The following is a 22,538-nucleotide window of genomic DNA, read 5'->3' on the forward strand; positions in this document are numbered from 1 at the left end:
GTTCTAATCAATAGCCTAGAATGTGTTTTTATGTATGTGTATCTTTTATCATCATTTTAGCTTTCTAGTAAATAAATACTCAACTAAGATTGGTGTGGTACGAACTCATTGGTGAGACCCAGGTCCGTGCAGATTCCCGGATTATGTGGCGTTCAGAATGAGACTGTAGAGGAAACTGATTAATTAGCAACTGTTGTAAAATCGATATTTTGATATTCTTTGAGTTAATTTGGGAAATAGAAACTCAATAAAACTAATTTTCTCATGGTGCCCCAGGTTAATGAGTTAATAATTGCTTGATTCAGTTAATCACGCAAGTAGGAACCTTTAATCATTCGATGAGCAACAGTCGTCACATTAACTAATACAACGTCACGACACAGTATTGATGCTTTGTTTGTTTGATGGTTCGTCTGAGGGCAAAGCAATATTTCTTATAAGCGTAAGGATTAGTGTCCCACTCCTTGAAAGCGGCAGCTCTTCTTTAGCTCGATGCAGGTGTTGCCTGTAATCCATGGCTTCTGGTTGGAATATGTACGTACGGTCACTGTGGGGGCAATGTTGTCGATACACTTATTGATGAAGCCGATGACTGAGGTGGTATACTCCTCAATGCCATTGGATGAATCCCGGGAACTAGCAAAACAGTCCAGTAGCGTAGCATCCGCATCATCTGACCACTTCTGTATTGAGCGAGTCACTGGTACTTCCTGCTTTAGTTTTTGCTTGTAAGCAGGAATCAGGAAGATAGAATTATGGTCAGACTTGCAAGCTTTGTATGCATCTCTGTGTGTGGAGTACAGGTGGTTTAGAGTTTTTTTCCCTCTGGTTGCACGTGACATGCTGTTAAAAATTTGGTAAAACTGATTTAAGTTTGCCTGCATTAAAGTCCCCAGCCACTAGGGGCGCTGCTTCTGGATGAGCATTTCTTGTTTGCTTATGGCCTTATAGAGTTGGTTGAGTGCGGTCTTAGTGCCAGCATCGGTCTGTGGTGGTAAATAGACGACTACGAATAATATAGATGATAACTCTCTTGGTAGATAGTGTGGTTTACAGCTTATCATATGGTACTCTACCTCAGGCGAGCAATACCTCAAGACTTCTTTAATATTAGACATTGCGCACCAGCTGTTATTGACAAAAAGACACATACAAGCTTCTTCCAGTTCGTGGTGAGTAATCGCTGTTCTGATATCCAGAAGTTATTTTTCGGTCATAAGAGACGGTAGCAGCAACATTATGTACAAAATAAGTAAAACAATAAGTAACAAACAACGCAAAAAACTAACAAAATAGCACAATTGGTCAGGAGCATGTAAAACGTCATCCATCCTCTTCGGCGCCATCTTACAATCTTACAGGGGGTCAGTGCAGCAGTTAGGCAGACACTGTAGCTAACAATTCAAATATGTGAATAATCATCTCACAGAGTACTGACTGAAAGCTAGCTGGAATTACGGCCCCCAAATGGAGCGTTCTTTGCTGCCTTTTAAGTGTGAGGCAGTTCCATTCCGCACCCAGATTTCAGAGGGGACACTTTGAAAAAGGAACATCAAAAAGCTTTTAGACATGACACAGATTGAGCTTTGATATTGTGAGGCAGCCCTCTCCCATTTGTCCTCTTTATCCATCAGTGAGGCTCAAACAAGGGCTGTTATGCAGATGGATGGAAGGAGAACAAGGGCTGGTGTGGCAACAGACAATGATTTGTTTCCCTACAACAGCAGAGGGGAGGGAGGAGAAGGAAAGGAGGAGAGGGGAGAGGAAAGAAGGGGAGGAGATGAGGGGGGAGGAGAGGAAAGAAGAGGGAGAGGAGAGGGAGATGAGATGAGAGGGAAAGGCGAGGAGAGTGATGATGCCACGACACTGAGCCAGGCCATGCAAATCACTAAAGAGCAGGGGGGATTTAAACAGACAGACAGGCCACCACCAATCCTGGACTTGGCATTTCTCACAAAGCCCCCATAAGCCCCAAATGAGTGTCAACTTTTAATGATGGAGATCCAAGTCTCCCTTGAAATGTAAACATGGAGTCATGGTGCTGTACAGTTCAGTATGCTGCCTTGGTTTTTATTATTTTAGTCTGCATGTATGATTGATGACTACAAAACACATCAAATTATATCCCTCTAAATGCAGTGCCACTGTATAGGAAATTAAAAAGGATTCTGATGAATTTGGAAATGTCCATTTATCCGTAAGTGCTAATGCACATAGTTAAACAAATGTTATTCTCCCTAAAAATGGTTGCCACTTTGGTTTTCTCACCTCTGAGCATCTATTAAAAGTAAATCCTTTGCAAACTTACCTTGATAGAGAATTTGATCCCCGGAAAAGCCTGGCTTTAAGTTTGTGATAAACAGGTTTGTGTTGCTATGGTGTTTCTTTTAATGGAATTCTGTAAACAGGTTTAAGGAGCAGGGTTGTAGTGCTGCAAGAGTGAGGGGGAGAGGCGCTCCCTCACTTTTTCAGTTTGATAATACACAAAGCTGGTAAAACTCCTTCTGGAAAATGTATTCTGATAAATTGTAAATAAATAATATTTAATTTCTTCCGTGTCTTCTTGGTGGGCTCCTGAGTGGATCTAGGCTGTATCACAAAAAAATGTAAATAAGAAATCCCAACCGGTGGTGATTGGGAGTCCAATAGGGCAGCGCACAATTTGCCCAGCGTCGTCCGGATTTGGCAGGTGTAGGCCGTCATTGTAAAAATGATTTGTTATTAACTGACTTGCCTAGTTAAATAAAGGTTAAGTAAAAATATATATATTTCTGGCGGTGGTGATAATGATTAACTGTAGGCTACGTGTGCACTGCGATGGTCCATCAGAGGCTTGACCACTTTGGCAAACATTTATAAAGATTCACCAGCTGTTTCTATCCAGCCTCATAAACAAAATGAGAAGCCGCAAGCTTTAAAGGCTCGTCCGCAGCGAACCAGACTGCAGGGCACACACCTGATACGTCAGGCAAACATCCTGGAGAAAGAGCTGGCCAGAGCCTCTCCCTCCGGGATTCGGGCAAGAAGACATTTGCATCCTGTGCCAACGCTTCTCCCTCCTGTGTGCATCCACCATCAACGGCTTTAGGGACTTTCTTCACAGTAGGAGACACGTGCCACGCGAGCTGAGACCACTGCTTAACTGTACATAATCTCCAGTGCTTTACTTGGGCGAAGCTCACCGGAGCTGAGTACCGGGACTTCCAGTTCTCTTCTACTTGAGCTCCTGCTCAAAATTGTTGTGGAGCTTGTTTTGGCAATTTTCCTGTATTACCAAATGAGGAGAGTTACAAACCACACACCAGTCAGAGTTATACTTAAACTTCATCTTTAATAATGTGAGCTTTACAATAGCCCTTTGACTCTCAGATCAATTCAGTGTCTATAATGAATTCTGAGAGTCCCAACATAATGGCAACTGAGATCTTTTATAGCAAAGATCCACCCCTCTCAACTTACATGACGAACCACAGATCTTAGGAACAGTTCACAAAGAAAGACTTTTACTTGAGAGAGGAGTATCCCACAGCCAGATAGCGTTCGCTATAAATTATCATTCAGTTTGGTCTCTAAGACGAGGTTCTAATCTCGTTCCTGGTACTTCATAGTACAAAAACATTACCTCATCCAAGGCATAACTCAATTGTCAACTCTAGATACTCCCATCTCAAGTAAACCCTCTCTTGACCCCACTCCTGGACAAGCTCACTGAGGGGAGTGACTTGCGCACAGACATTGTGGAGCCAAGTAATTGGTTCCCCCTTAATCACGCCACATGGTTTAACAGATACATTCACATATGAAGACAATGTTCCATCCTGTCCTCTTCCCCCTCTGATATTCTGCATAGCACCAGAGACATGTAAAAGACAAGCCTGACCTCTCCCCTTTCTGGATCCCAAATGACTGAGCCCCAGCTTAGAAAAATGTGCAACTGCCAACACTACAGTCCAAAAGGATACATTCTAATGACAAGTATCTCACATAAGCATATTATATAAATAAAACATCTTATTTATCTATGTTACCCAACTAATTCTGATTCATCTGCCACAAGCTCCTGCACCAAAATGAGTACTGGAACCTATTTTAGTCCAAGTCAAGCACTGTACCTTGGCGGCGTGTTAGAGGGGGTTCAGCCACATGAACCTTATCATCACACCAACGAGATCTAGGATCCAAATTCACACTGTGTCTGCCTTGATGTTCATAAAACTCCACCGACCCCCTCTTGCGGAGTGGAATTCAGAACCAAATGTGACCACTTTGTTACGGCGACACCGTTCTGCGGAGGAAATCCAAACCATAGTAGCCACCGCAAAGCCCAAGGAGCCTGACCCTCTGGAATTTGTTGTAGCCCTCCTTGGGATATTTCGACAATTGGCTATTGGTTGAGACGCAAAGCCTGTTCTAGCTTGGGATGTCAGGGGGGGCAATTGGAAATATGAATTAGGCCAAGTTGAAGGTAATAATGCATTAAGATTATATTAGTTTATTGAGATGCATGGTTACACATCAAATCAAATTAAATGTATTGATATCGCTCTTCTTACATCAGCTGATCTCTCAAAGTGCTGTACAGAAACCCAGCCTAAAAACCCCAAACAGCAAGCAATGCAGGTGTAGAAGCACGGTGGCTTGGAAAAACTCCCTAGAAAGGCCAAAACCTAGGAAGAAACCTAGAGAAGAACCAGGCTATGAGGGGTGGCCAGTCCTCTTCTGGCTGTGCCGGGTGCAGATTATAACAGAACATGGCCAAGATTTTCAAATGTTCATAAATGACCAGCATGGTCAAATAATAATAATCACAGTAGTTGTCGAGGGTGCAGCAAGTCAGCACCTCAGGAGTAAATGTCAGTTGGCTTTTCATAGCCGATCATTAAGAGTATCTCTGATGATAAATAGAATGTTGTTCTGATGATGTCATCAGATGATGTTAGGAAGAGGAACCAGATCCCCAGGCTAACACAGTTAACTTCCAACCAATCAGAGAATTGAAAACAGCAGGTCTGGGACAGGTAGCACGTCCGGTGAACAGGTCAGGGTTCCATAGCCGCAGGCAGAACAGTTGAAACTGGAGCAGCAGCACGGCCAGGTGGACTGGGGACAGCAAGGAGTCATCATGCCAGGTAGTCCTGAGGCATGGTTATAGGGCTCAGGTCCTCCGAGAGAGAGAAAGAAGGAGAGAATTAGAGAGAGCATACTTAAATTAACACAGGACACCGGATAAGACAGGAGAAGTACTCCAGATATAACAAACTGACCCTAGCCCCCCGACACATAAACTACTGCAGCATAAATACTGGAGGCTGAGACAGGAGGGGTCAGGAGACACTGTGGCCCCATCCGATGATACCGCCGGACAGGGCCAAACAGGAAGGATATAACCCCACCCACTTTGCCAAAGCACAGCCCCCACACCACTAGAGGGATCTCTTCAACCACCAACTTACCATCCTGAGACCGAGTATTGCCCACAAAGATCTCCGCCACGGCACAACCCAAGGGGGGGCGCCAACCCAGACAGGAAGATCACGTCAGTGACTCAACCCACTCAAGTGACGCACCCCTCCTAGGGACGGCATGAAAGAGCACCAGTAAGCCAGTAACTCAGCCCCTGTAATAGGGTTAGAGGCAGAGAATCCCAGTGGAGAGAGGGGAACCGGCCAGGCAGAGACAGCAAGGGCAGTTCTTTGCTCCAGAGCCTTTCCGTTCACCTTCACACTCCTGGGCCAGACTACACTCAATCATATGACCCACTGAAGAGATGAGTCTTCAGTAAAGACTTAAAAGTTGAGACAGAGTTTCTCTCACGTGGGTAGGCAGACCATTCCATAAAAATGGAGCTCTATAGGAAAAAGCCCTGCCTCCAGCTGTTTGCTTAGAAATTCTAGGGACAATTAGGAGGCCTGCGTCTTGTGACCGTAGTGTACGTGTAGGTATGTTCATCAAAAGCTTGATTTTATTTTATGTTTTAAAACAAATGTTCTGCAATTCTACGTAGTAATGATTTATGTTCACTACTTTGTCAATTGATTTGATAGAATGTTCAATCTCTGCAAATAAATTATATGAATTGATATTTCACCTCAATTTTCTTTTTACATTTTTTTTACATTTTTAGTCATTTAGCAGACGCTCTTATCCAGAGCGACTTACAGTAGAGTGCAAATATTTTTAATACATTTTACATGCTGAGACAAGGATATCCCTACCGGGCAAACCCTCCCTAACCCGGACGACGCTATGCCAATTGTGCGTCGCCCCACGGACCTCCCGGTTGCGGCCGGCTGCGACAGAGCCTGGGCGCGAACCCAGCCCAGCCTGGGCGCGAACCCAGAGACTCTGGTGGCGCAGCTAGCACTGCGATGCAGTGCCGTAGACCACTGCCCCACCCGGGAGGTGTTTTTGTTCTGTAATAGGGTATATTGTAACCATGTGTTCAAGCTAATCAAAGTGTATTTATGGTACAGTGTGGCGTAAGCTAAACAATACAATGTAATGCCTATTCACAACTAAAGCTCTCCCTGCAAACAGTACAGGGATATTAAACTATATGTATTTGTATTTACATTAGGCTATAGCCTACAAATAGCTATACCACGTAGTTGTAGCCTATTAGGCTATACTATAAATTCATATTAGTTGTTCCTGAACTGGCCGAATCGCAGAGCTATCCTTCAGCACCACAAGTTAGTTAAACTTTTTTAACATTATAGCACGATCCTGGCGCTGTCCTTTCAGCAGCACGAAGGACCCTCCAATCGCTTAAAATAACACTCAAGATTCATATTCCCATAAATAAAGGCATATTCCCACTATAAATGCATATTTCCATGAAAATGATTGAGGTCAATCAAATGATTGGCATGCAGATTTGTACGTTTCACCGGTAAAACGTGAATAATTATCATTCACGATTGACAGTGATGGCCTATTTTGAAATTAGGTATGCCTAACTTGGTAATTGAGGGTATTAAAAATAAATATTGAGACAATATGTGTGGTATAGGCTAGAGGTCGACCGATTATGATTTTTCAACACTGGAGGACACTGGAGGACCAATAATCGGTATAATCGGTATTATATATTATTGGAGGACCAATAATCGGTATAATCGGTATTATATATATATTTGTAATAATGACAATTACAACAATACAGAATGAACATTGAACACTTTTATTTTAACTTAATATAGAACATAAATAAAATCTATTTAGTCTCAAGTGTCACGTTTGCTGGAATAATACTCGGACCAAGGTGCAGTGCGATATGGTTTCCACATATTTAATAGAGAAACACACAAAACAAAACAATAAAGAAATAAACTTACCGTGACGACAATGGAGTGCTAACATGCAACTACACATAAACAATATCCCACAATCCACATTTGGAAAAAAGGCTACCTAAATATGATTCCCAATTAGAGGCAACGATGCCTGGGAATCATACAAAATCACCAAAATAGAAAAATAAAACTAGAACCCCACATAGAAATAATAAACTAGACGAACCCCCAGTCACGCCCTGACCTACTCCACCATAGAAAATAAAGTCTCTCTATGGTCAGGACGTGACATCAAGTAAATAATGAAACATGTTCAATTTGGTTTAAATAATGCAAAAACACAGTGTTTGAGAAGAAAGTAAAAGTGCAATATGTGCCATGTAAAAAAGCTAACGTTTAAGTTCCTTGCTCAGAATATGAGAACATATGAAAGCTGTTGATTCAATATTCCCAGTTCTTCAATATTCCCAGTTAAGAAGTTTTAGGTTGTAGTTATTATAGGAATTATGATGCGTCAACTATTTCTCTCTATACTATTTGTATTTCATATACCTTTGACTATTGGATGTTCTTATAGGCACTTTAGTATTGCCAGCCTAATCTCAGGAGTTGATAGGCTTGAAATCATAAACAGCGCTGGGCTTCAAGCATTGCTAAGAGCTGCTGGCAAACGCAGTAAAGTGCTGTTTGAATGAATGCTTATGAGCCTGCTGCTGCCTATCACCGCTCAATCAGACTGCTCTATCAAATATAAAATAATAGACTTAATTATAATATAATAAACACCGAAATACGACCCTTTGGACATTAATATGGTCAAATCCGGAAACTATCATTTCGAAAACAAAACGTTTATTCTTTCAGTGAAATACGGAACCGTTCCGTATTTTATCGAACGGGTGGCAACTTTAAGTCTAAATATTACTGTTAGATTGCACAACCTTCAATGTTATGTCATAATTATGTAAAATTCTGGCAAATGAATTAAGGTCTTTGTTAGGAAGAACAATTCAGGCGGCCCAAACTGTTGCATATACCCTGACTTTGCTTGCACTGAACGCAAGAGAAGTGACACAATTTCCCTAGTTAATATTGCCTGCTAACATGAATTTCTTTTAACTAAATATGCAGGTTTAAAAAGAAATACTTATGTTTATTGATTTTAATAAAGGCATTGATGTTTATGGTTAGGTACATTTGTGCAACGATTGTGCTTTTTTCGCGAATGCGCTTTTGTTAAATCATCACCCGTTTGGCGAAGTTGAAGTAGGCTGTGATTTGATGATAAATTAACAGGCACCACATTGATTATATGCGACGCAGGACAAGCTAGTTAACCTTGTAATATCATCAACCATGTGTAGTTAACTAGTGATTATGTGAAGATTGATTGTTTTTTATAAGATAAGTTTAATGTAGCTAGCAACTTACCTTGGCTCCTTGCAGCCACAGGGTCCTTTTGACGCTGCACTTGCGTAACAGGTGGTCAGCCTGCCATGCAGTTTCCTCGTGGAATGCAATGTAATCGGCCATAATCGGAGTACAAAAAGGCCGATTACCGATTTGTTATGAAAACTTGAAATCAGCTATGCCGATTAATCGACTATGCCGATTAATCAGTCGACCTCTAGTATAGGCAGACGTTGCAAAAAGAGGATGAATTTTATGCATATTTTATAAAAATATATAATTATATTTTATAGATGTATATATTCAATAGGCTACATCTGTCGGTACAAACTTTGATTCAGGAAATTATGACATCATTTGCATTTTTTATTTAGCACTCCCTCATCTAAAAAATGTTTTGCGCTACACGACTGTTAAGGAGTGAAACAATTTCTAATTTCCATTATAAAGGTGCAGCTTTGAGGTAAACCACGAGTCTTTCTGAATATTAAAACCAGCATACATACTAACTAAAAATGTATCTAATTACTCAAGTATTTGTTTGATGCTAGTAACTAATTATCTGCACTAATGATAAGACCCAATAGGTTCAACTAAATAGCGTTATACAATACGCCCTACCATTGTGTGACTAACATTCCACCTTCTACTTTGTATGACAGGGCATTCAGATGAACCTGTTTGTAGACATGACACCAAAAAATCTGATACTTTACTGTAAAGAAATATCTGGACTAGCTTTTATAACTGTGACTATTTCTTAACAGTCCAGTAGAAGGGTAGAAACTGGTATCCATAATAGAGGTGTATGTGCATATTCTATTACCACTGACCCTCTCTGTGCTTCCCCCTGGGCTACCGTCCTCCTCCCCCAGGCTGCCTGTATCCCTGTCCTACTGAGCAACGGCTGGGAGCTGCCTTTTTCCGAGATCATCGACTGGAGCAAAGCAGCTGTCATTGGGGACGAGAGGCTCCTACTGCAGGTAACTACTGATGGAGACCTCCTCCCTATGACACTTCTCTCTCTCTCTCTCTCTCTCACTCTCTCTCTCATGCTGTTATACATTACCGTAAGCTGTACCTTATGCTAGAACACAAGGCATTCACAACTCACATTGGGCTCTAAAGTAGCCCTTAGTAAGGACCACTGGGATGGATAACTTTTACCGCTCTCTCTAAAGGAATATATTGATACAATTTTGCAAACGTACTACAGTAACTTTTTGGGGGGGTCAATATTGTCCAATCACAGCACTCCTATTTGCTGTAATATTCTGTTACCTCAAACTACTCTCTCTCATCATTCCGCATTAGTTGCAGTTTCACGTTTATTGGGGTGAGTCTTGTCTTTGAGGCAGAACTGAGCGATTTCCGCTAGATGGGCCAGCTGCAAACTCAAAATGGTCTATATTGTAAAAATTCATGAATTTTTTTCGGTCTTAATTTAAGTTTGGGGTTAACAGTGTAGTTAGGTTTAAATAAAAAAAATTGACTTTGTGGCTGTTCCAGCTAGTGACAACTCTGCAAAGCTGCCTCCAGAAGAAGAATCATTATGAGAAACGCTAACCTGCGCATTCCTACAGTTACCTTTTGTTAGCTTCATAAACTTAGCCATCCTTTAACTTTACACACTATACCAAGTATCCAGAATTAGAGGAAGTGATTCCTCATCGTGCCAGCCACACCCACAGTTTCAGAGGGGCTTGTTTGCAGAGGGGTGTGATGAAATGCCAATATACCTACACATATTAATCCACCCCATCCCTGCAACCGCCCGCCAGTCTCCCTAATGTCTCCCAGAGCATGGTCCCTGTATCAATCAACTATCCAATTAATGATGTAATTCAAGATGTATGATATTTATATTCTTTAATTACTGAACTTATTAGCAGCTGATGTGGCAAAAAGGAAGACGTTTGATTTACGATATGCAAAATATGACACAGAACATGAAAGTAAATGAGGAAATGATGTGTGTCGTGATATGACAGGATTTCACTCGGTGTCATTCACCTTCTTGTCTCAGTTCCATCCCCCACTAATGAAATCAGCGCAATTATTAGAGGAGCTGCCTGTTGCCGTTGACCTGGGAACGACCCATGGTTCTATTGAAACCCGACACATTTATTTGATCTCAGACTACTGATACACACAAAGATGTGTATCAGTTGATTTGCACTCAATTGCAAAATTGAGTCAACACACAATGCAAATGCAGACTATTAAAAGCTGTAAATGGTTTTAATACAAGTCCTGTAATTATTTGTGATTATACGCTGTTGAATGAAAGACATTCAGAGTTGCTAACTATTGTTTTTTCTCACTCTTCACCCCTTAGTTACAAAGTCCCTGTCCTAAAAGCATGCTAATTGTTGTCAGATATGTGTAGACATGGAAAATATGCTGTGACAGGATATGAGGCACTCAAGGACGTTTTGTCTCTAGAAGAAAGAAAAAATATATAATGACAGCATTTGTTCACTAGGCACAAATAATTGTTACATCTAATTAAATTAAGCACTTAGAAGTCAGACACACCAAGAAAACTGAGGGCCGATAGGTACTTAGCACAGTAGGAGGCCGTTCCATCTCTTGCTAGAGCAAAATATGTAACCTGCTGAGTACCAACCTGGTACAGACAAACATGACGTTTCTACTTGTAGAATCGCCCTGCTCCTCAGTAGCCAACAACTTGACTTTGAGCCAATCAGAGAACACAAACCTTCAAGTGGAGGAGCCAATAGGAGTGACACGTAAACGGAAAAAAGGAAGGCCCTTTTCCCTGTGTAATCCATCCCCTTTTCTAAATCAATAAAGCTGCATAATACATCTTTTTTTACTAGAGCAAGTATTTACATATTTTATTTCTAGCTAAGGATCTTTGTGTTTGAAAGGATTTTTTTTGTTAGGTTTGATAATGTGCACTTTTTTTCTTTGCTTCCCACATCTCCATGTGAAATAATCCGATTAATAACCAAATAATATGCCCTGGCAAATATACTTGCCAGTGTAACCTAAAACATTATCCCAGTTTGATATGCTGCTTGTGTATGCATTCCGATATCAGCTAAAAAATAAAACATGTTTTGGTCATGGAGTTAAAAATCACATGGATAGTGACACTACATGGCCAAACGTAGGTGGACACCCCTTCAAATTAGTGGATTGGGCTAGTTCAGCCACACCCGTTTCTGACAGGTGTATAAAATTGAGCACACAGCCATGCAATCTCCATAGACAAATATAGGCAGTAGAATGGCCCATACTGAAGAGCTTAGTGACTTTCAACCTGGCACCGTCATAGGATGCCACCTTTCCAACAAGTCAGATTGTCATATTTCTGCCCTGCTAGAGTTGCCCGGTCAACTGTAAATGCTGTTATTGTGAAGTGAAAAGGTCTAGGAGCAACAACAGCTCAGCCGTGAAGTGGTAGGCCACACAAGCTCACAGAACGGGACCGATGAGATGCTGAAGTGCGTAAAAATTGTCTGTCCTCTGCTGCAACACTCACTACGCGTTCCAAACTGCCTCTGGAAGCAACGTCAGCACAAGAGTTGTTCGTCAGGAGGTTCATGAAATGGGTTTCCATGGCCGAGCAGATGCACACCATGCGCAATTCCAAACGTCGGCTGGAGTGGTGTAAAGCTCACCGCCATTGGACTCTGGAGCAGTGGAAACGCGTTCTCTAAGGTGATGACTCAGGCTTCACCATATGGCAGTCCGACGGACAAATCTGGGTTAGGTGGATGCCAGGAGAACACTACCTGCCCGAATGCATCATGCCAACTGTAAAGTTTGGAGCAGGAGGAATAATGGTCTGGAGCTGTTTTCATGGTTCGAGCTAGGCCTCTTCGTTCCAGTAAAGGGATATCTTAATGCTACAGCATACAACGACATTCTAGAGGATTCTGTACTTCCAACTTTGTGGCAACAGTTTGGAGAAGGCCCTTTCCTGTTTCAGGATGACAATGCCCCCGTGCACGAAGCGAGGTCCATACAAAAATGGTTTGTCGAGATCGGTGTGGAAGAACTTGACTGGCCTGCACAGAGCCCTGACTTCGACCCCATTGAATACCTTTAGGATGAATTGGAATACTGACTGCGAGCCAGACCTAAACACCCAACATCAGTGCCCGACCTCACTAATGCTCTTGTCCCCGCAGCAATGTTCCAACATCTGGTGTAAAGCCTTCCCAGAAGATTGGAGGCTGTTATAGCAGCAAAGGGGGGACTAACTCCATATTAATGCCCATGATTTTGGAATGAGATGTTTGACGTGCAGGGGTCCACATACTTTTGGTCATGTAGTATATATAGTTGACTACATTAGGTTCTACCATTTCACAATAGCCTTGAATCAATAATTATTACTTCTAAACAAAATACTTTTTTGTTTTTGTTTGGTTTACTGTTTGAACAGACACTGAGATTATAGTTGATTATCAATGCAAAATAGAGTATCAGACCTGTGCAGACTAACGAAATTATAGCTTACGCATACATATATATTACTTCTTTGTAATAAGCAAAAAAAAAAAAAAAGGAAAGACAAAAAAAATAAAATAATAATTTGCCTATATAGCCTAAAGATCAGATCAAGGACCGAAGCAACAACACTGCCCCCACGGCTACAGAAGGAATGATCCGGCGCGTCTCAATTTTCAGGTAGTACAAAGTATGTTAACTGCAATGAGGTGTAATAAGAACGGTTATTGTCGGAGTGTATTACAAGGAGCCGCCCTTCTTGGCTCACATCAACACCATTATCCCAGAAACCTTACACCCATTCCAATTTGCATACCGCCCTAACAGATCCACAGATGATGCAATCTCTATTGGACTCCACACTGCCCATTCCCACCTGGACAAAATATACACCTACTGTATGTGAGAATGCTATTCATTGACTAGAGCTCAGTGTTCAACACCATAGTGCCCTCAATGCTCATCAATAAACTAAGGACCCTGGGACTAAACACCTATTATTTTACTGCTGCTCTTTAATTACTTGTTACTTTTATTCTTATTCTTACTTATCATTTTTTTTTAACTGCATTGTTGGTTAGGGGCTCGTAAGTAAGCTTTTCACTGTAAGGCCTACACCTGTTGTATTCGGCGCACGTGACTAATAAAATGTGACTTTTGATGAAAAACGACATTGCAACACTGCGCTATGCTTAGTGTGTGAATTTGCCTTAACAGTCTTGCTTCCGTCCTTCTCCTTGCCCCAACCTGGGCTCAAAGCAGGGACCCGCTGAACATATACTGTGCATTCGGAAAGTTTTCAGACCCCTTGACTTTTTCCACATTTTGTTACATTACAGCCTCATCAATCTACACACAATAACACATAATAATGAAGCGTAAATAACAGATACCTTATTTACATAAGTATTCAGACCATTTGCTATGGGACTCGGAATTTAAGTAAGCCGCATCCTGTTTAAATTGATCATCCTTGAGATGTTTCTACAACTTGATTGGAGTCCACCTGTTGTAAATATTATTTGGAAAGGCACACGCCTGTGTATATAAGGTCCCACAGTTGACAGTGCATGTCAGAGCAAAGACCAAGCAATGAGGTCGAAGGAATTGTCCATAGAGAGCGATCATGGGCCTCAGGATCTTGTTACAATGTATCTGTGCATTCAAATTTCCATTGTGCTTGTTATCTGTTGCGTATGCCTGCCCATAGCATAACTCCACCGCCACCATGGGGCCCTCTGTTCACAATGTTGATATCAGCAAGCCGCTTGCCCACATGACTCCAGGATCTGCCATCTGCCTGGTACAGTTGAAACCGGGATTCATCTGTTAAGAGCACACTTCTCCAGCGTGCCAGTGGCCATCGGAGTTGAGCATTTTCCCACTGAAGTCGGTTACGACCCCGAACTGCAGTCAGGTCAAGACCCTGGTGAGGGTGGCGAGCATCCAGATGAGCTTCCCTCGGACAGTTTCTGCAGAAATTCCTCGGTTGTGCAAATCCACAGTTTTATCAGTGTACTGGGTGGCTGGTCTCAGACGATCCGGCAGGTGAATAAGCCGGATGTAGAAGACCTAGGCTGGCATGGTTACACGTGGTCTGCGGTTGTGAGACCGATTGGACTTACTGCCAAATTCTCTAAAATGACATTGGATGCAGCTTATAGTAGAGAAATTAACATTAAATTCTCTGGCAACGGCTCTGGTGGATATTATTGCAGTCAGCATGCTAAATGCATGCTCCCTCAAAATGTGAGCAAACTGTGGCATTGTGTTGTGTGACAAAACTGCACCTTTTAGTGTGGCCTATTATTGTCCCCAGGTGCACCTGTGTAATGATCATGCTGTTTAATCAGCTTCTTGATATGCCACATCTGTCAGGTAGATGGATTATCTTGGCAAATGAGAAATGCTCACTAACAGTGATGTAAAGAAATGTGTGCACAACATTTGAGAAATATTTCTGGGGTCTTTTATTTCAGCTCAGGAAACATGGGACCAACACTTTACATGTTGCGTTAATATTTTTGTTTAGTGTAGTTGTGGTCATATGGCTAGTATCTATGGAAGCATTTAGCAGCCTAAACTCAATTGGAAATGCAAATGGAGAAATTATAAATCAATATCATATTTGCAAGTTTGCATTTTCGGTGACAAAATTCCAAATTAAATGCAAGAAAAGATATTGCATTATCATTTTCATGATTGAGTATGCATAATGTCTGCCTAATTGAAAAAGTAGCAAAGTGTGACACATTTAAAAATCAAATGTAAATGCTTAAAATGACAAATCATTTATCATGTTTGCCATTTAATTTCTTTGTGATGCCATGAATTGTGACAAAAATATAAATGATTCTCAATTGGCAATGCTTTTCCATACTGTCAAAATTCAAATGATCAATTGCTGTGCTTCATTTTGCAATTTCGTTCCTCATTTCAGTTATAATTTTCGACCTGTGTTGATTATAAATCAAACACTGGGCGTGATTTCAATAACGTGAGATGGAAGAGAGGTTGCCTGTGCTTGCTGGCAACAGTCACTTTCGGTCATAGATCTATCGATGTGACATGTTTTTAGGATGCCCGGGAAACACCAGCCAGTACGAAACCCCACAGAAGAAAACACAACAACACAGAGGAGTTTGTGGGAGGGGATTATACATTTCAGTGGAGGGGATATGGGGAGCTACTAGTAGCCAGCTAATTAGCTATTATATGTAGCTAGCTACTGGTAGGTTAGATAGATAGCTCGTAGCTAGCTGGCTATGAACAGGCACTATTGGCTAACGTTACTGCCTAACGTTAGCTAGCTAGCCCACTGGCACTGGCTAGCTACCTTCACAACAAGACATCATCGTGGCACACCTTTAGGTACGGTAAGTGTTTTTTTTTTGTCTTGTAATTTCACATTTGGAAGAAATAGTGTGCAAATGAAGCCCGCAATTCGGGGTGTCAATAGTGTGCAACTGCAGCCCCCCCCCCATTGGTTCCAGTGCCAGAAGGACACTCTCTACCGGTCACGATGACACTGTGTACTAGCTAGCTTGATAGTTAGCGACACTGTGTACTAGCTAGCTTGCTTGTCTCCCACCTGCCGTGTACTGGAGTCCTCCTTAGGACTAGCTGACTAAGTTAGCACACAGCGTCCTTCACTCCTGCCTGCCAAACACCTGCCCTCGCCGTCGTCAACAGAACTGTGGGAAAACAGTGACCGTCTGGCGGGGGTGAAGTACACTGTTTACCGGTGTACGGCTAGCAAGCTACCGCATCTTCTGTGGGGTTTATCAGCGGCTGGCATCCAACGTTATTGTGCATTAACGCCACCTAATGTACTGGAGCGCCCCCGCCCCCACCTGTCCTAACAAAAAATATTTACCAATAGAAGTATAAAGAGCTGTTCCTGCAGAGGAATTCCCACATGCAGGAACTCCCCGAATTGCGGGCCGCAATTGAACCCTTCTCTTTGGAAGGTGCGTTGAAACATTTAGATAGCTAGCAAGCTATGATGCATTAAAGTTACTCTAGAGGGGATGATTAATGGTATGTTGCTATTAAAAAACAAGGGAATTATCTGAATGCATGTAATTACACTATAAAGTCTAATTACACTATAAAGTCTAATTACACTATAAAGTCTAATTACACTATAAAGTCTAACGTCACATGTAGAATTTAACATTTTGTTTACTTTTTTCTCTTTTTTGGCACAGCTCTCACACTGTGTGTGTGTGTGTGTCTCTCTCTCTCTCTCTGTCCATCTGTCTGTCTGTCTGTCTGTCTGTCTGTCTGTCTGTTATAGCATGTCTGTGTGTCCATCTATCTGTTTAGGAGTTCCAGATATGGCTGCAGGAGAATAGTGGCGTACAACACTGGAGGGCATCTTCACTGAGCAATGAGCACATGTAGGTGTGTACAAGCAAGTATCCTTTATAACGTGCTACTACTTGGATAGAGGCAGAGGTTGCAAGCGTAGTTTTAAGTTTTATTGTCACATGCACAAGTACAGTGAAATGCTGCAAGCTCTAACCCTAACAATGCAGTAAGCAATAACAATGTAATACTGGAAAATAACAAGGTAGATTGGGTGGTTGGAGTCTTTAACGATTTTCAGGGCCTTCTTCTCACACCGCCTGATATAGAGATCCTGGATGACAGGAAGCCCAGTCCCAGGGATGTACTGGGCTGTCCGCACCATCCTCTGTAGCGCCATGCGATCAAGAGCGGCGCTATTGCCATACCAAGCAATGATGCAGCCAGTCAAGATGCTCTCAGTGGTACAGCTGTAGAACTATTTGAGGGACCCATGCCAAACCTTCTCAACCTCCTAAGGGGGAAGAGGCACTGTCGCTCCTTCTTCACGTCTATGCACGTGTGTGGATAATTTTAAGTTCTTTGTGATTTGGACACCAAGGAACTTGAAGCTCTCAAACTGCTCCACTGCAGCCCTGTCGATGTGGATCCTAAGAAGTCAGATAAGCTACGCATAGTATTTGATTGCTCTGCCAAGTACAAGGGAACCAGTTTAAATGACCATCTGCTTCCAGGGCCTGATTTGATGGACAAGCTGAACAGTGTTCTCATGTGTATTTGGCAGCACCCTGTTGCGTTGATGTGGGACATTGAGAAGATGTTTCACCAGTTCCATGTGCCTGAGACTATCTGCACTTCCTTTGGTGGAAAAAGGGAGACATTACTCCACAACCTCAAGAGTTCCGCATGAAGGTGCATATGTTTGGTGCTGCATCATCTCCTGGATGTGCAAACTATGGGCTGAAGCATCTAGCTAAGGAGAACAGAGACCTATACCCCCTAGGCTCACAATTCACCATGAGCGACTTTTATGTAGATGACAGGGTCACAAGCATAGACGGTACGGCACATGCTATTCAGTTTGCACGTGAGGCTCGAGAACTTTGTGCGGTGGGTAGTCTTTGACTGCACAAGTTTGTATCCAATGACAGAGCTGTCCTAGAAAGCATACCACCATCTGAACGTGCATCCGACATTAAGGACCTTAACCTTGCATTTGATGACTTGCCATCAGAAAAAGCACTAGGGATTCAGTGGCACGTTGAGTCTGACTGCTTCAAGTTCAATGTCAATCTCAAGGACCAACCTGCAACGCGTCGAGGTATACTGTCTACAGTTGCCTCCTTGCAAAAATATTGCTGATCTCCCTGCAGAGTGTGTGAAATCTTCACCACCCTTTACATACTGCGGTATGGATTGTTTTGGCCCATTTCTCATTAAGCAAGGACGAAGAGTGCACAAAAGGTATGGTCTTCTTTTCACCTGTTTTTGCTCTCATGCTGTTCATATTGAAATGTTAGATGACATGTCAACAGATGCCTTCATTAATGGTCTGCGCTGCTTCATAACCATATGTGGTGCAGTTCGTCAGATTAAATGTGACCAAGGAAGCAACTTTGTGGGAGCGCTCAAGGAAGTTGACATGGACAGGCTGACTGCCTATCTCGTTGAGAAACAGTGTGATTTCAGCATGAATGCTTCCCATTCAAGTCACATGGGTGGCGTCTGGGAGCGACAGATCAGAACAGTGAGAGGTATCCTTAGCTCCACACTCTCACTCTCTTCTGGTAGACTAGATTATTCTCTACGAGCCTTCTTCTACGACGCAATGGCAATTGTAAACAATCGCCCACTCACCTTTGACAACCTCAATGATCCAAACAGTCTTGAGCCACTCACCCCTAATCATCTGCTTACTATGAAATCTACCACAGCTCTACCTCCTTTTGCCAGATTCATCAGGGAGGACATGTACGCTCAGAAAAGGTGACGGCATGTTTAATATCAAGCAGAACGGTTTTGGAGACGCTGGTGAAAAGAGTATCTAGCCAACATCGCCATCAGGCAGTGCTGGCACACCCCGACGAGAAACCTGCAGTTCAGTGACATAGTGATGATGAGAGATGATGATCTGCCTAGAAATGAGTGGCGGATGAGTAGAGTCTCAGAGACTACTGTTGATAAAGATGGACTAGTAAGGAGAGTCAAAATATGTGTTGGTGATCGGAAGTTGGACAAGACAGGCAAGCGTCTCACCAAGCTGTCAGTGTTCGACCGCCCAGTTCAAAAGCTGGTCTTGTTGCTGGAGACTGGTTAAGATATATGCCCCCACAAATCTCTTTACATCCTATGTCTTCTACTTTTGAGTCGTTTGTGCTATGATTCCATACCTTTCTGATACCCTATTTCTGGTCTTAGGTCATTTAAAGTACAGAAACCATTCGTTCTTTGTGTATACCATGTACATTGTTCCAAATCACTCCTGATTTAGTGGGAGTGTAAATGAACCCCTAAAACGAGTGTCCGATCACAATGTCTGCTCTATATTTGGACTTTTATTTTCTTGTATGAGCTTTCTATCCTCTCACCTATCCTGTATATTTGACAGTTTAGTGTGACTTTTATTTTGAAAGCAGGTTTTTTGCCTTCTCTGTTTTACGCGCCAAGGGTATATGGGAAACGGGCACAAGAGAGGAAAAGGAAAATACGTTTTTGTTAAGGTTGTTCAAGCACCGAAGAAACAACGTTGAACTTAGCACCTAGCTGGAAAGATGATGAGCTCTTACGGTGTGTTTATGGAAATAGTACCGCATGACACTTTCATGAATAATCAGTTTGAGAGTTGACCATTCTTTCAGCTGGGGATGCTACAGGGACCATACCAGAGCATCTGTAAGGGAGCAGATGATCTATGATATGGATTGGAACCAGTCTGATTCTTATGAGTTCATGTTGTCTGATTTGAAGGCTACAAAAAAATATATATATTTTTTTAGCTCATTTGATCCCAACCTGACAGTGTGCCTTTCAACTAATCTTTTTTTGTGTTCCAACCTTGTCATTGCTGTGTACAGGCAACCCCAGCAGGTCGTCCAGCAGACGCTGCCCCCTCCTGTCTTCCAGTTGATGCTGCCCACCATCACAGTAGCACCTAACCCAAACCCTTTCCCTACCCCTTACCCTAAACCGGGTTTGTATCCTAACCCAACCCCACCCCTTATCCTAAACCGGGTTCGTATCCAAATCCCAACCCTACCCTCCCCATACACTGATACATCACACTCTTTCCCTTCTTTGAGCCCACCCCTCTCTTTATTTATGGTTTTGTTTAGACTGATTTTGTTTTGACTCAGATTTTGTTTTGACTCCATTTTTACCATTTTAAGAGTTGTATAAGTCTTCTTATTATTATTATCATCATCATCATCATCATCATCAGACGGGTAAGGATGTTCTCCCATAGGAAGCCAGGGCGGGAGGGGCACCAAAATGGCTAAAAGATGCCTTCATGCCCTGATCTGCACTTTGCTATTTCCCTTCCTGGTCTAAAGTTCAATGGATTTGTACAATTGGTTAGTCTAGTTCAATGTTCTTATTTCTTGCCTAATGGGCAACAGTGTGAACATTGTCATCACTACCTTTGCTGTAACACCTCATTGAACTACTCAATAAGACCACTCTTGGGTAAATTGAGTGAATGAATGATTGGTTATGACAACATGCACTAAACCGGAACATATGGTTGTGAACAATTAAAAACAGCAGGATATGTGAATTAAATTGTGACTAGTGCACTTCATACGTTGTACATTGATAATCTTTGTCTCCATCCATGCTAATCCTTTTGCATAATTTGTGCTCCTTTTTCACAGACAGTTTTGAATGATGACCTGTCTCCATAACTGACAAGAACCGAGAAGGAATATCATCACCAATGATGCTACTAATATTTCTAACTGTACTGATGAGGAAGAGGGAAGACATCCATTGTCGCTGAACTGCTTGACGTGTTCAGTCAAAATTACAGTGCCACTTTCTTACCAGTAGTCTTACCAGTGTTTTTGCTCTATAATGAGGTTCTGCCAATCATATGTTGGAAAACATTATCAAGAAAACCTACAGTAGCTGAACACTGTGATGGTAACCTGTTTGTTGAACAACAGTGATTCTAAGAACAAGAATAGCTGGTACCTATAGGACAATGTATCTATCACAGGTCACCAAGGGTACAGTAAGGTAAAACCTTAATAAAATCATTTGTGATGCTTAATTGTGCATGCCTCTCATTTTCCAACAACTTAATATGCAATAAAGTTATACCTATGGCTTGCATAACCAACTCAGTTTCCCTTGTTAGTGTTATCCCTGAGGTTTGAAGGTTGGACAGTTCGATCCCTGGCCGAGTCATACCAGACTGTAAAAATGGGACCTGATGCTTCTCTGCTTGGCGCTCAAGATAGATTGAGATAGATTGGGGGTAAGGCCTTGCGATTGACTAGCGTTCTATCCAGTTGGTGTACTGGTACATCAAGCTGCCTCACACTACAGAAACAAGCGATAGGCTCCTGCTCCTATGAGCCGTTGTGGCTCACACAAGCAAAGTCTTGCGCAAAGTTACCCTCTTAATTTGACTTGCAACTTTAACAGTATTGAGTCAAGGAAAATAAATGGGAGAGAAATTCACCTTTCAGCAGGACAATAACCTAAAACGCAAGGCCAAATCGACACTGGAGTTCCTTACCAAGAAGACAGTGAATGTTCCTGAGTGGCTGAGTTACAGTTAAATCTATGGTAAGACTTGAAAATGGTTGTCTAGCAATGATCAACAACCAATTTGAGAGCGCTTGAAGAATTTGGAAAATAATAATAGGCAAATATTGTACAATCCAGGTGAGTAAAGCTCTTAGAGACTTACCCAGAAGACTCACAGCTGTAATAGCTACTAAATATGATTCTAACGTATTGACTCAGGGATGTGAATACTTATGTAAATTTGATATTTCTGTATTTAATTTTCAATAAATGTGCCAACATTCCTAAATACATGTTTTAACTTTTTTATAATTGGGTATTGTGTGTAGATGGGTCAGAGAAAAAAAAATGTTTCATCAATTTTGAATTCAGGCTGTAACACAACAAAATGTGGAATAAATCAAGGGGTATGAATAAGGCACTGTATATTTGTATTTTATTTGTTGGACCAGAATTTTAGTAAGTTATTTCCATCTACTCATCTCTTAAAATGTGTTAACTTGCCTCTCACCATAGCCAGCTAGCTAGCTAATGTGTCTAACATAGATGGCTAACTATAGTACATATACTAACGGCTGTCCTAGCCAGTATAGCAAAGAGTCATTCAGTAGATAGCACAGCTTCGCCTCTTCCTCTGTGAACCAGAAATACTTTACAAAATTAAGAGTACATGTTTTTCTGTCTGAGCTTAGCTGGGTCTTTCCTACTTTGTGGTGCCTTTTGGACCTCAACACTTGGAGAGAAAAAAAGTATATTTTTGTGTCAGAAAAAAACATATTGGTCAAG

General features: G+C 41.9%; 1 protein-coding gene across 1 annotated transcript in view; it reads left to right on the forward strand.

The window, feature by feature from the left end:
• LOC129817474 (exostosin-1-like) overlaps positions 1-22,538 on the forward strand; it is a 370,751-nt gene that overhangs the window by 315,766 nt on the left and 32,447 nt on the right. Inside the window, exon 4 of the mRNA XM_055872747.1 lies at positions 9,581-9,688. Coding sequence (XP_055728722.1) covers positions 9,581-9,688 — 108 coding nt within the window. The remainder of the gene's footprint in view (positions 1-9,580; positions 9,689-22,538) is intronic.

This window comes from Salvelinus fontinalis, chromosome 20 (assembly GCF_029448725.1).
Source record: "Salvelinus fontinalis isolate EN_2023a chromosome 20, ASM2944872v1, whole genome shotgun sequence".
In the NCBI taxonomy this organism is placed as follows: domain Eukaryota; kingdom Metazoa; phylum Chordata; class Actinopteri; order Salmoniformes; family Salmonidae; genus Salvelinus; species Salvelinus fontinalis.